Source organism: Balaenoptera musculus, chromosome 1 (assembly GCF_009873245.2).
Source record: "Balaenoptera musculus isolate JJ_BM4_2016_0621 chromosome 1, mBalMus1.pri.v3, whole genome shotgun sequence".
Lineage (NCBI taxonomy): Eukaryota > Metazoa > Chordata > Mammalia > Artiodactyla > Balaenopteridae > Balaenoptera > Balaenoptera musculus.
In genome coordinates this window covers 29,186,007-29,201,031 of record NC_045785.1, presented here as the reverse complement: position 1 = coordinate 29,201,031, position 15,025 = coordinate 29,186,007, and the positions used below count along the sequence as shown (strand labels likewise).

Sequence of the window (15,025 nt, the reverse complement as noted above, 5' to 3'; positions counted from 1 at the left end):
TGCCCTGACACTCTCCTCCAGATCCTGGCACAGCTGCCCGCTCTTCTGGATTCAAGTCTCTGCCCCGTGTCACCTGTGAGGGCTGCCCCAGGTGTTCTTCATCACCCTTCCCCACTCCATCGCCCTCTGAGCACTTAGGAGCACCCAAGACCATCTTCTTCACGTACTGTCTCTCCGCCTTAGCGTCAGTTCCAAGAGGGCAAAGATTTGTGTCTGTTCTGTTTACTGCTGAACCCCATTACCAGGAAGTGCTAAGCAGACCAGTTAGCATTTGTTGACTAGTGGCTGAATGGATTTATACACAGACATACCCACCCCACAAAAATGCTCAAGCAGATACAACACGAAAACAGACACACAAATATACGAATATGGGCAGAAATACCTCCACACATGCTCACAAAACAGACTAAACAGTCACAGAGACATCAAGAGTCCCTTCCCCTCCCTGTGGGAGTCATCCTAGTCGTTTCCCTAACCAGATCTGCCCTCTGCTTGAACCCAGTCTCAGGACTGGGAGTGGGGGTCTCCAGCCTGGACAGAGAAGGGGGTCACTGGCCCACAGGCCTCAGGCTGTGCCTTCAGCTATGTCTGTAATTTCCTCTCCCCCTTCCTTCCCTCCTCCTCTCTGAGGCTCCTGCCAAGAAGGCCTCCCCCTCACCCCATCCCAGCACAGGAAGGGGGGCCCAAAAGCGGGGGCCTGGGAGTCTGGGCAGGAAGAAGACCCAGCCGCATGCTGATCACACACACACTGCAGGCACAAGCCCTGAGCCTGCGTGGAAATGCGTGCACGTGCACCAGCAGGTTTAGCCCAGAGCCAAACACACCTCTGCCCCGCTGCAGAAGAGCACAGGGGCCAGCAGAGGCCCCGGGCTCGGTTCTGCAAGGCTGGCCTGGGCCTGGCTTGAAGCCAGAGTCCAACATTCATTAACCCTGCGTGACCAGAGCTGGGCCAGCTGGCCACACTCACTGCCTGGGCCCTGGGAGGAGGGGACGAGGGCCCTGGGAGGAGGGGACGAGAGCCCCGGCCCTGGATTGTGGCTGAGGGTCTGGGGGGGGGTTGGTATCTGAGCTAGGGAAAGGGGCAGTCTTCCCTGGGTGAAGGGGCCTCCTGGGAGGAAGAGCAAGGTTTAGGGAAGGGGTTAAGAGCTCAGGGTCAGAGAACAGTGGATTCAAATCCTGACCGTCTGGGTTAAGTTATTCAATCCTTCTGTGACTCAGTTGACTCATCTGTCAAGTGGGGATAATGGTCTCCACGTTATAGGGTTGTTAGGATTAAATGAAAAAATATTGTAAAGGATTTAACACTGCCTGGCACCTACGGAGAACTCCATCCTCATTATTATTGTTGTTATTAGCAGCCTGGGGGCGGGTTCCTGCAACCGGCCTCCCCAGCGGTTTCCTGCCGGGGAGCAGACGGCCCCTCAGGCCTCGGCCCCACCCCACCCCTCCTCCCTGCAGCCCTCCTCTCCCCTTCCTCTCCCGTCCCTTTTCCTCCCCGCCTCCCCCGCCCCGCCCCGTCCCTCCTCTTTCCTCGGAGGAAACTTTCCGCCGGCTGGTCCATCGGCCCTTGTCCGGCCCGCGCTGCCGCGGCCTGGGATCCGAGCCGGGCGGGCAGGTGACCGGGACCGGACGGGGCGGGAGCGGCCGGGCCCCGGGTGTCTGCGGCCGCCGGACGCGCCGGGGCCGGGCAGCGGGGAAGCGGGGCGCTGACGGTGAGTGAGCCCGGGCCTCCGGGCCCGGAGGTCCCCGCGGGGCGGGCGGGATGGGAGAGGGAGGCGGCTTCCCTGCCCGGAGCCCGCCCAGGGAGTAAGGAAGGCGCCCACGTCTCTCTCCTTCATCCCGATTCCCGGACGGCGAAAGCGGGCCTCGTTTGGGGAACCCACCAGGGGACGGAGCCTCCTGCGGCTCACTCCCCCGACCCTCAGGTGTTGGGGCGTCCGCGCCCAGGGGAAGGGCCCCCCAGCCAGGGCCCAGGTCGGCAACGAAGTTAGGAAGCCGCTCTCTCCAGGGTGGAGCCTGGCTGGGGCTGCCCTTCCAGGGAGCAGAGCTGCCCCGAGGAGAAAGCGGGGTCAGGGTCGGCTCCAGAGGGGAAGAAGGGTCTGACCTTGCTGACCTCGCAGGCTGACAGGGGAGCTGCGCCCCCAGAGAAGCATGGATGCCCCCCGAAGGGACATGGAGTTGCTCAGCAACAGCCTGGCGGCCTACGCACACATCCGCGGTGAGGGCAGACCCCCGGACCTGGACCCCTCCCTGCCTCCTCAGGCCCCACTCCACCCCTTCCCTCCCCTCCTCCCGGCCCCTGCCACTGTAACCCCCCTTAGCCAGTCACTTACTCCCAAACCGCCCCCCACTCCCCCGACTGCCCGATGGCGGCTACCTAAGGCCCCTCAAATAGAGGGTACTGTCCTTGCCCCCCAAACTTAGAACCTGGAGTCTTTTAGAGATGGGATGACTCCCACGTGCCAGGCCCCCTCCGTGACTTCTGCCCTCTGACCCCCAGCTAACCCCGAGAGCTTCGGCCTCTACTTCGTGCTGGGTGTCTGCTTTGGCCTGCTGCTCACCCTGTGCCTCCTGGTCATCAGCATCTCCTGCGCACCCCGCCCGCGGCCCCGAGGCCCCACTCCGCGCCGGGACCCCCGCAGCAGCACCCTGGAGGCCGACGACGACGACGACGACGACGACGAGGAGGACACGGTGACTCGGCTGGGCCCCGACGACACGCTGCCGGGCCCCGAGGTGTCCGCGGAGCCCGACGGGCCCCTGAGCGTCAACGTCTTCACTTCGGCGGAGGAGCTGGAGCGAGCGCAGCGGCTAGAGGAGCGGGAACGGATCCTGCGGGAGATCTGGCGCACTGGACAGCCAGACCTGCTGGGCACCGGCACGCTGGGGCCCAGCCCCACGGGCACGGGCACCCTGGGCCGCATGCACTATTACTGACCGGCCCCCAGAGCGTACTGGATATGCACAGGGGCTTCGAGCTGCCCCAGGACCTTTGGACTGCCCCTGCCCACGGTGCTATGGAGGCCCCGCCCCCACGGCTCCCCTGGTGCTGTTGGGCCTGGATTCCCGTCCCCTGGGAGACACCCTTCCCCCGTCCAGCCAGAAGGCCCTGGGGGTAGGGCAGGACGCAGGGTCCCCATCCCGTCTCTGGGGGACGGTTAAGAGGTGACGTGACCAATGAAAGCTGCATTCTCAGTGACTCAGTCTCCCTCTGTTATCCTTCCCCCTAATGACTCCCAAGCTCTTGCCATGCAGGGGGCCCCAGGGCTGAGACCCCTTTACCAGGCTGACCACCTCCTTCCACCCACCCGACGCCTCAGCACACATGCTTGCGTTCAATTCACACATGGCAAAAACACACACTCCTGCACCCACACTCCACCGCCTCACCACAGACGCACACACAAAAATCAACCGCATTCCTTTCAAATGCATTCCTTACCAGTAAACGCCCGGGTACACGTTGCCCCTGTCCCTACAAATGCCCTAGGTTTATGCATCACTGCAATCACACACACGCGCGCGCGCACACAAGGCCTCGGAACCCTAACCTTGACGCTAAGGCGCTATTAGCCCCAATGTAACCAGGGGTGCCTGAGCTGGGCTGTGGAGATCTTGTGTCACTGCGTTCCCGTGAGTCCCTCACAGCGGACAGTGGAGGCAACTGGGAGGGGCCCGGGCTGGAGAGCTGGCCCACCCGGCCCCTCCCCTGGCGCACAGCTGGATTCTGGAATCCGGCCCCCGGGCAGAGGCCCGACCCCTCCTGGGCCCCTACTGCCGGCCATTTCTCCAGCGCGGGGACTAGCGTCCGAAGGAGACACCCTCCCCCCTCGCCATCCGGTGGATAAAAATAGCCGTGCGCAGGCCTTGGGAACGGTAATGGAAGCCACATGTTGGCCAGATGTGCCCGGGAGCCACTGCCAGGAAAGCGGAGGGCCGGGAGCGCAGAACGCCGGCCCCGCCCCGCCGCGCAGACCCCGCCCTGCACCGACCAGGGAGGCGTGGCGCGCGTACATGGCAGAGTTTACTTTCTTGCGTTTCCCAAAATCGTGTGCAAGGACGTGGGTGGCCGGAGCCCGACTTCGCTCCAGGTCCCGCCGTAGTCCCTCCCGGGCCCACCCCTCAGTGCGTCTGCGTCTGCGCGTGGATGGAGCCCAGGTTCCGGGACTCCTGGGTCCTCCGCGTCATCTGAACCGAGTGGAGAGAAGGCGTCAGGGGAGTGCCAGCCGCCCACCCCCACACACCCCCGCCCTGCCTGGGACCCGCACCCCACCCACCTCCAGCAACGTGCGCTTCTCCCTCTCGCTCTTCAGCTCCTCCCAGATGTCAGTTAGCTTCTTTCTGCGGACGCGAGACCGAGGGGAAGGGGTGGGCCGGGCAGGCCTAGAGTCCGCACCCCTCTCCTCCCCTCCCTGCACCCCTACCCACTTACTCCAGCTGCACCCCCATCAGCTCCAGCGACCTCCTTAAAGCCTCCACCTCGTCCTTTATCCTCACCATGTCGTCTCTGTCACTTTTGCTATCTGTGAGATTTTGCGGGACCAAGGAGTGGAGGGTGGGAGTCATTTGGGGCTCTGGAGTCAGCATGATAGGATGTGGATTCTTCTGAGCAGGGGATACCTCTTCGGGGGGCACCTCCTCTTTGGGGGTGGCCTCATCCTTCGCTGGTGCCTCCTCCAGGAGAGTGGTAGCCTCTTCCTGGGGGTCGGCCTTCTCAAGGGCAGGCATGGACCCTGACTTGGACTTGGGCTCGGACTGGAGAGGGGAGCTGTCCCTCTTATCCAGGGGACGTTTCGCCATGCAGAGGGGGTGCTCCCCTGGCATGTGAACCTCCTCTTGGGACTGAGCCTCACTGGCCTCAAGAGACCTGGCGTTTAGCAGGGCTTCCTCCGGAGAGAAGTGATGGAACTGAGTGTTGTCTCGGGTGGAGGCCTCTTCAGAGAGCACCTGTTTGGTGGTCAAGACCTTTCCTAGGGTGTGGGCCTCGTCCCCAGGAGGGTCCATCTTTGGACCAGGTGGGACTTCTGGGACCGGTGCCTCATGCACAGAAAAGACCCTGTCTGGTCTGGGGGCTTTGTCCTCCAGAGTTGGGGTCTCCTCTAGGATAGGGACCTTATCTGGAGTTAGGGATTCCTCTGGAGTGGGGGCCTTATCTGGAGACAAGGTCTTCTCTGGGCTGCCGGCCTTATCCAGAGACGGGGTCTTCTCTGGACTGGGGGCCTTATCTGGAGATGGGGTCTTCTCTAGGCTGGGGGTCTTGTCCAGAGTTGGGGTTTTATTCACACGAGGGGCCTTTGTAAGGCTGCTCCGCTCTTCGCCCTGTGGTGATGGGGGTGAGGTCTCAGCCGAGGGCTGGGTACCTTGACAGTTTGAGTCTGGTTCCCCTTGGCCTGGGATCCTTCACACCACACCCCTGAGAACCAGACTCTGCCCAGGATCCCCACTCTCCCCAGTCTTGGGCCTCTCACCCGACTGGCTGCAGAGCGTTGCTGTGAAGCCTGGGTTTTGGCTCGCTTTCTGCCTCTCTGGCCTGGACACCCACCGAGGAAACTGCTGCTGGAGCCTGTGAGAGCAGACCCTCAGGGGCCCGGGCCTACTTGGACCCCAAGCCTCTCCCCATCTCTGTCCCTCAGCACAACCACCCCAGGCCTCACCCCACTGCAGGGAGGCATCGACACTTACTGGAGTTTCGGGAAGGGCGCTTCTGACTGTCTCCGCTGGGTGTCCAAGATGGCCTGAAACATGTCCCCATCAGAACCGGGGATGGGGGCAGGGAGCAGCACTTCTTCTGTACCCTCCTCTTTCCCCCTCCGCCACCCTGCTCCTTACTTGGCTTTGCTTGGCCCAGTCGGGGCTGTCACCAGCTTCTTGACCGTAGGGAGGGCTGTTCTGGGCATCATCTTTTTGGGTTCCTTAATAGGAGCTGGGAGGGGAGAGGGGAGTGGGGCATTTGTTCACTCATCCATTCACCTAAGAGTCACTGTGCTGTGCACAGGGGACTAGTGACAGGAGATGAATCATATTTGACTCTGCCTCCTGGGAGCTCTGGGGACACTGACCATGGGAGCACCCCCAAAGAGCTGTCAGGGAAGGCTTCATGGGGAGATGGCTCCAAATCCTGCCAGTTTTTAATCCATGCTTTTCAAAGACTTGTACTCGGCTTAGTGCCCATGGCTGGTTCAGACTCTTCTCCTTCCTGGACCAAGGCAACATCCTTCCCCCTTCCAGTCCGCACTCCCTTCTCTGTCTTCTCTATCACATCTACTCCCTAAGAGATCTCACCCAGCCTTATGGGTTTTATTATCATCAATAAGCCAACAACTCCTAAATTTTCATCTCTAGCCCCTTCCTCTTCCCTGAACTCCAGACTCATACCCGACAGCTCTCTCAATATTTCCACTTAACTTAGCATCACACACTTACCATAGCCAGAACTAAACTCTTGCTTCCCAACCTCCTTGCCCTCAGAATCTTCCCCTTTCCCACTGCTCCCCATCTTGCCCACTCACTCAGACGACAAAGTGAGGAGTCCTCCTTGACGCCTTTATTCCCATATGCTGCACACGCAAACCATCAGTAAGTCCTGTCTGCTCTAAACACATCCTGAATCCAGCCACTCATCCTCACCTCCACCACTAAGCACTCTAGATTGAGTCACACCGTCTTCACTAACCTGGGCTTGGGCTGCACCCACCCTGCCTAGGGTGTGCTCTCCCCACAGCAGCCAGAATGAGCTCATGTTCTATTGGGGAAGCAGACATAAACAAAAGGAGTAAACTATGTAGTGTGTTAGAGATTTATTAGTAGTACAGAGGAAGAATAAGCAGGGGAGTGTATGATTTTAAATGAGATGGTCCTGAGAAGGCCACACTGAGAAGGTGACATCAGAGTGAGCATCTGAAGGCAGTCACACAAGTGACATTCATATCCACGGACACAGGAACAGCTACTCTGGCACATGCACACATGCTGAAATTGACTTACACACACAATATCACACACTGATACAAACAAAATCCCCTGACTGTGGCTTGCAGTGGGCGAGAGCATGGATCCTAGAGCCAGACAGCAGACTTGGAATTCCTGCTCTATTACTCGCCAGTTGTGTGAGAACTTGGTTGGTAATTTAACCTTTCTGTGCCCCCATGTCCTCATCCATAAAACATGGATAACAAGAATACACATCCTGTAGGGTTGTTGTGAGGTTTGAGTGACTTAATCCATGTGAGGTGCTTAGTGTCTGCCATATAGTCAAAGCTCAGTAAATGTTAACTATGAGGCCTGCTTCTTGTAGTGTGGCTGATTAGGTGCTCTGTGGAGCCCTCCCACTAGAGAGCAATTATATTCTGCTTAGAATACAATTTTAAGGCACTGTTGGACATAAAAGAGGTAGGAGAAGTCCACAAAAAAGGTAGGAACTGGGGCCAGAAAGGAAGTGAGAGGGCAGCACGACTTTGTGGCTACAGAGCCTGGGGCCAGTGATGAGGAGCAGGTGCCCCATGTTCTGCTCCTTTGGCTCGTCACAGGCCCAGAGCTCGGTAGCCAGACAGCAGCGAGAGTCTTGCACCACTTTCTTCTGCAGGGCTGAAGTGGTCTCCGGTGGTTGGTGCCCTCTGGCTACTGGCAGAAGTAAAAGCAAGTCCTCGCTGGAAAAAGTTTTCCCCTACAGAGGTGTACAGAACTCCCACACACTGAGATCATACACAAAGATCCTAAAACACACGAGAGGGCAGGCCACTGAGAGCAGGAGTCAGCAGACGCTACACACAGCAGATACTGGAAGTGTCAGGAAAAGAACACAGCATAGCTACATATAGTATATTTGAAGAAATAAAGGATGAGCATGCAACAAAAGGACCATTAGGTCCTGTTAGGTCCAGGAAGATTTTGCAGGGAAGAAAAAAAAAAAAAAAAAGAATTCTGTACTACTAGAGATGATAAATAGCATATATGAAATAAAATGCAATGTGTAGGTTAAACAGCAGATTAAACCTAGATAAAGGGACTTTCCTGGTGGCGCAGTGGTTAAGAATCCGCCTGCCAGTGCAGGGGACACGGGTTCAAGCCCTGGTCCGGGAAGATCCCACATGCCACAGAGCAACTAAGCCCGTGCGCCACAACTACTGAGCCTGCGCTCTAGAGCCTGTGAGCCACAACTACTGAGCCCGCGTGCCACAACTACTGAAGCCCACGCACCTAGAGCCCGTGCCCGCAACAAGAGAAGCCACCACAATGAGAAGCCCACTCACCACAACGAAGAGTAGCCCCCGCTCGCCAGAGTAGCCCCCGCTCGCCGCAACTAGAGAAAAGCCCGCGCGTAGCAACGAAGACCCAACTCAGCCAAAAATAAATAAATAAATAAATAGATAGATTTAAAAAAAAATAAAAACCTAGATAAAATCTAGAGAGAGAATTAGTAAACTAGAAGTAGAATGAGACGAGTGAAAATTTAAAAGCAGTGTTCAAAGGAAGAGGTAATAGAAGCAGGTCTGACTATGGCTGAGTGAGGGTAGGGTGGTGGTTAAATACTCTCTCCACACAGCAACTATAAAGCTGGATAAAAATGGCAAAACAACCATTTCAGTGCTTGGATACTGACCAAAGACATAAAATAATTGGAGAAGCACTTGTGCTTGATGGTGTTCTTGCCTGCTCCCATCCCTCCCCCACCCCCTACAGCCTTGGTCCATGTGGACGTTCTGCAGGGTAGGATAGGTGGAGGATGAGCAGCTTTACTGCCATGGTTGAAGAGAACTCAATCAATATGGGGTGCAGTCTTGGATTTGGCATTGGTTTCATTGATATGACACCAAAAGCACAAGCAACCAAAGAAAAAATAGGTCAGTGGGACTTCATCAAAATTTTAAACTTTTGCGCACAAAGGACACCATCAAGAAAGTGAAAAGACAACACAAAGAACAGGGGAAAATATTTGCAAATCATATGTATGATAAGGGCCTATTATCTAGAAAATATAAAGAACTCTGACAACTCAACAGTAAAAAGTCAACCCAATTAAAAAATGGGCAAAGGACTCAGATAGATTTTTTCAACATCATTAGCTGTCAAAGAAATGCAAAGCAAAACCACAATGAGATAGCACTTCATACCCACTAGGATGGTTACAATCAAAAGACAGATAATAACAAGTACTGGTGTGAATGTGGAGAAACTGGAACCCTCATACACTGTTGGCGGGAATATAAAATGGTGCAAACACTTTGGAAAACAGTCTGCCAGTTCTTCCCAAAGTTAAACCAGAGTTATCATATCACCTAGCAATTCCTTTCATAAGTATATACCCAAGAGAAATGCAAACACGTCCACATAAAATCTTGTACACTAATAAAGTTCATAGCCAAAAAGTAGAAACAACCCAAATATCCATCAACAAATGAATGGAAAAAGTGATACAATAGAATATTACTGGGCAATAAAAAGGAATGAAGTACAACACATACTACAAAATGGATAAACCTTGAAAACATTATTCGACGTGAAAGAAGCCCATTAAGAAGACCATAGGGCTTCCCTGGTGGTGCAGTGGTTGGGAGTCTGCCTGCCAATGCGGGGGACACGGGTTCGAGCCCTGGTCTGGGAGGATCCCGCATGCCACGGAGCAACTGGGCCCGTGAGCCACAATTGCTGAGCCTGCGCGTCTGGAGCCTGTGCTCTGCAACAGGAGAGGCCGCGATGGTGAGAGGCCCGCGCACCGCGATGAGGAGTGGTCCCCACTTGCCGCAGCTGGAGAAAGCCCTCGCACAGAAACGAAGACTCAACACAGTCATAAAAAAATAAATAAATAAATAAAAGAATGTGAATTTCTAAAAAAAAAAAAGAAGACCATATATTGTATGATATCACGTATATGAAATGTAGGCAGATCTATCAAGACAAAGTAGATTAGTGGTTGTCTTGGGATGAGTAGGGGAGAATGGGGAGACTGGTGGGGTAATGGCTAAAGAGTACAGTGAGTGACAAAAACATTCTAATAAAATTGATTGTGGTGGTGTTGCACAACTATGACTCTACTAAACACCACCGAATTGTACATTTAAATGAGTGAATTGTATGGTATGTGAATATATCTCAATAAAGCTGTTAACCCCCGTTCCCCAAAAAAAGGTGGCAGGCCAGATTTGGCCCACAGACCATAATTTGCTAACTCTTAACCTAAACACCCCAATAAAAGGCAGAGATTGTCAGACTGAATTAAAAAAGCAAGATCCAGCTATATACTATGGACAACAGATTCAAAGACACAAATAGGTTGACAGTAAAAGATTGGAGGAAGATATATCACATAAATAGTAACTATAATAGTAACCATATATTAATATCAGACAAACTTCAAGATGAGAAAAATTACTAAAGAAAAAGAGGGAGAGGTTATAATGATAAACAGGTAAGTACATCAGGAAGAGATAACAATGACAAATGTACATGTGCCTAACAACAAAGCCTCAAAATATATAAAGCAAACACTGACAGAATTGAAAGGAGAAATAATTCAAAAATAATAGTTGGAGATTTTGTTCAGGAGAAAGGTTAAGACTTTGAATTCAGACTTGTAAAGTTAAATATACATGGTAAATTTCAAGAGCAACCACTAAAATAATAACAATAAAGTGTACTAATTCTAAATTAATGAAAAAAGTGAGATAAGAAAAAAAGGAGAAAATAAACATTTAAAAATGTTGTAAAATAATATGATTAATATAGTCTAAACTCATCAATTTATCACCAAAGAAAAAGACTGACAAACTAGAGTTAAAAAACAAAGGTGAGAGGGCAGACAGCAGAAGCAAGAACTACAATCCTGCAGCCTGTGGAATAAAAACCACATTCACAGAAAGATAGACAAGATGAAAAGGCAGAGGGCTATGTACCAGATGAAGGAACAAGATAAAACCCTAGAAAAACAACTAAATGAAGTGGAGATAGGCAACCTTCCAGAAAAAGAATTCAGAATAATGATAGTGAAGATGATCCAGGACCTCGGAAAAAGAATGGAGGCAAAGATCGAGAAGATGCAAGAAATTTTTAACAAAGACCTAGAAGAATTAAAGAACAAACAAACAGAGATGAACAATACAATAACTGAAATGAAAACTACACTAGAAGGAATCAATAGCAGAATAACTGAGGCAGAAGAACGGATAAGTGACCTGGAAGACAGAATGGTGGAATTCACTGCTGCGGAACAGACTAAAGAAAAAAGAATGAAAAGAAATGAAGACAGCCTCAGACACCTCTGGGACAACATTAAATGCAACAACATTTGCATTATAGGGATCCCAGAAGGAGAAGAGAGAGAGAAAGGACCAGAGAAAATATCTGAAGAGATTATAGTCAAAAACTTCCCTAACATGGGAAAGGAAATAGCCACCCAAGTCCAGGAAGCCCAGTGAGTCCCATACAGGAGAAACCCAAGGAGATACATGCCGAGACACATAGTAATCAAATTGGCAAAAATTAAAGGCAAAGAAAAATTATTGGAAGCAGCAAGGAAAAACGACAAATAACATACAAGGGAACTCCCATAAGGTTAACAGCTGATTTCTCAGCAGAACTCTAACAAGCCAGAAGGAGTGGCATGATATACTTAAAGTGATGAAAGGGAAGAACCTGCAAACAAGATTACTCTACCCGGCAAGGATCTCAATTCAGATTCGACGGAGAAATCAAAAGATTTACAGACAAGCAAAAGCTAAGAGAATTCAGCACCAGCACCAACCAGCTCTACAACAAATGCTAAATGAACTTCTCTAAGTGGGAAACAACAGAGAAGAAAATGACCTACAAAAACAACCCCAAACAATTAAGAAAACAGTCATAGGAACATACATATCAATAATTACCTTAAAACGTGAATGGATTAAATGCTCCAACCAAAAGACACAGGCGTGCTGAATGGATACAAAAACAAGACCATCGATATGCTGTCTACAAGAGACCCACTTCAGACCTAGGGGACACATACAGACTGAAGTGAGGGGATGGAAAAAGATAAATGGAAATCAGAAGAAAGCTGGAGTAGCAATACTCATATCAGATAAAATAGACTTTAAAAATAAAGAATGTTACAAGAGACAAGGAACGACACTACATAAGGAGCAAGGGATCAATCCAAGAAGAAAGATATAACAATTATAAATATATAGCACCAACATAGGAGCACCTCAATACATAAGGCAACTGCTAACACCTATAAAAGAGGAAATCGACAGTACACAATAATAGTGGGGGGACTTTAAAACCCTCACTTACACCAATGGACAGATCATCCAAAATGAAAATAAATAAGGAAACAGAAGCATTAATGACACAATAAGACCAGACAGATTTAATTGAATATTTATAGGACATTTCCATCCAAAACCAGCAGATTACACTTTCTTCTCAAGTGCACATGGAACATTCTCCAGGATAGATCACATCTTGGGCCCAAATCAAACCTCAGTAAATTTAAGAAACTGAAATCATATCAAGCATCTTTTCTGACCACAACACTATGAGATTAGAAATGAACTACAGGGGAAAAAACGTAAAAACACAAACCCAACATGGAGGCTAAACAATACATTAGTAAATAACCAAGAGATCACTGAAGAAATCAAAGAGGAAATCAAAAAGTACCTAGAGACAAATGACAATGAAAACACGATCCAAACCTATGGGATGCAGCAAAAGCAGTTCTAAGAGGGAAGTTTATAGCTACAAGCCTACTAAAGAAACAGAAAAATCTCAAGTAAACATCTAACCTTACACCTAAAGGACTAGAGAAAGAAGAACAAAAAAACCCAAAGTTAGAAGAAGGAAAGAAATCATAAAGATCAGAGCAGAAATAAATGAAACAGAACAAAGAAAACAATAGCAAAGATCAATAAAACTAAAAGCTGGTTCTTCGAGAAGATAAACAAAGTTGATAAACCATTAGCCAGACTCATCAAGAAAAAGAAGGAGAGGACTCAATCAGTAAAATTAGAAATGAAAAAGGAGAAGTTACAACAGACACCACAGAAATACAAAGCATCCTAAGAGACTACTACAGCAACTCTATGCAAATAAAATGGACAACCTGGAAGAAATGGACAAATTCTTAGAAATGTATAACCTTCCAAGACTGAACCAGGAAGAAATAGAAAACATGAACAGACCAATCACAAGTAATGAAATTGAAACTGTGGTTAAAAATCTTCCAACAAACAAAAGTCCAGGACTAGATGGCTTCACAGGCGAATTCTATCAAACATTTAGAGAAGAGCTAACACCCGTCCTTCTCAAACTCTTCCAAAAAATTGCAGAGGAAGGAACACTCCCAAACTCATTCTATGAGGCCACCATCACCCAGATACCAAAACCAGACAAAGATACTACAAAAAAAGAAAATTACAGACCAATATCACTGATGAATATAGATGCAAAAATCCTCAACAAAATACTAGCAAACAGAATCCAACAACACATTAAAAGGATCATACACCATGATCAAGTGGGATTTATCCCAGGGATGCAAGGATTCTTCAATATATGCAAATCAATCAATGTGATACGCCATATTAACAAAATTGAAGAATAAAACCATATGATCATCTCAATAGATGTAGAAAAAGCTTTTGACAAAATTCAACACCCATTTATGATAAAAACTCTCCAGAAAGTGGGCATAGAGGGAACTTACCTCAGCATAATAAAGGTCATGTATGACAAACCAACAGCAAACATCATTCTCAATGGTGAAAAACTGAAAGCATTTGCTCTAAGACCAGGAACAAGACAAGAATGTCCACTCTCACCACTATTATTCAACATAGTTTTGGAAGTCCTAGCCACAGCAATCAGAGAAGAAAAAGAAATAAAAGGAATACAAATTGGAAAAGAAGAAGTAAAACTGTCACTGTTGCAGATGACATGATACTATACATAGAGAATCCTAAAAATGCCACCAGAAAACTACTAGAGCTAATCATGAATTTGGTAAAGTTGCAGGATACAAATTAATGCACAGAAATCTCTTGCATCCTATACACTAATGATGAAAAATCTGAAAGAGAAATTAAGGAACACGCCCATTTAACCATTTCAACAAAAGAATAAAATACCTAGGAATAAACCTACCTAAGGAGACAAAAGACCTGTATCAGAAACTATAAGACACTGATGAGAGAAATTAAAGATGATACCAACAGAGGAGAGATATACCATGTTCTTGGATTGGAAGAATCAAATTTTGAAAGACTATACTAAACCCAAATCAATCTACGATTCAATGCAATCCCTATCAAATTACCAATGGCATTTTTTACAGAACTAGAACAAAAAATCTTAAAATTTGTATGGAGACACAAAGGACCCCAAATAGCCAAAGCAGTCTTGAGGGAAAAAAACGGAGCTGGAGAAATCAGACTCCCTGACTTCAGACTATACTACAAAGCTACAGTAATCAAGACAATATGGTACTGGCACAAAAACAGAAACATAGATCAATGGAACAAGATAGAAAGCCCAGAGATAAACCCACGCACCTATGGTCAACTAATCTATGACAAAGGAGGCAAGGATATACAATGGAGAAAAGACAGTCTCTTCAATAAGTGGTGCTGGGAAAACTGGACAGCTACATGTAAAAGAATGAAATTAGAACACTCCTTAACACCATACACAAAAATAAACTCAAAATGGATTCGAGACCTAAACGTAAGACCGGACACTATAAAACTCTTAGAGGAAAACATAGGAACAACATTCTTTGACATAAATCACAGCAAGATCTTTTTTGATCCACTTCCTAGAGTAATGGAAATAAAAACAAAAATAAACAAATGGGACCTAATGAAACTTTAAAGCTTTTGCACAGCAAAGGAAATGAAAAACAAGACGAAAAGACAACCCTCAGAATTGGAGAAAATATTTGCAAACAAATCAACAGACAAAGGATTAATCTCCAAAATATATAAACAGCTCATGCAGCTCAATATGAAAGAAACAAACAACCCAATCCAAAAATGGGCAGAAGACC

At 49.0% G+C, this 15,025-nt stretch overlaps 2 protein-coding genes across 2 annotated transcripts; one reads left to right on the top strand and one right to left on the bottom strand.

Annotated features, from left to right (window-relative positions):
- The first annotated feature begins 1,536 nt into the window (after positions 1–1,536).
- On the top strand, positions 1,537–3,463 carry EVA1B (eva-1 homolog B). Its single transcript, XM_036832575.1, has 3 exons — positions 1,537–1,715; positions 2,124–2,221; positions 2,504–3,463. The coding sequence occupies exons 2-3, from the start codon at positions 2,155–2,157 to the stop codon at positions 2,938–2,940; spliced, it is 504 nt and encodes a 167-aa protein (XP_036688470.1). The 5' UTR covers positions 1,537–1,715; positions 2,124–2,154; the 3' UTR covers positions 2,941–3,463.
- Positions 3,464–4,009: 546 nt separating this feature from the next.
- SH3D21 (SH3 domain containing 21) lies at positions 4,010–8,028 on the bottom strand. The gene is made up of 7 exons (XM_036863481.1): positions 6,677–8,028; positions 5,833–5,926; positions 5,686–5,738; positions 5,472–5,566; positions 4,436–5,322; positions 4,281–4,344; positions 4,010–4,191 (listed from the first exon to the last, which is right to left on the bottom strand). Exons 1-7 carry the CDS (start codon positions 6,762–6,764, stop codon positions 4,126–4,128), a joined length of 1,347 nt encoding a protein of 448 aa, XP_036719376.1. The 5' UTR covers positions 6,765–8,028; the 3' UTR covers positions 4,010–4,125.
- Positions 8,029–15,025: the final 6,997 nt, after the last annotated feature.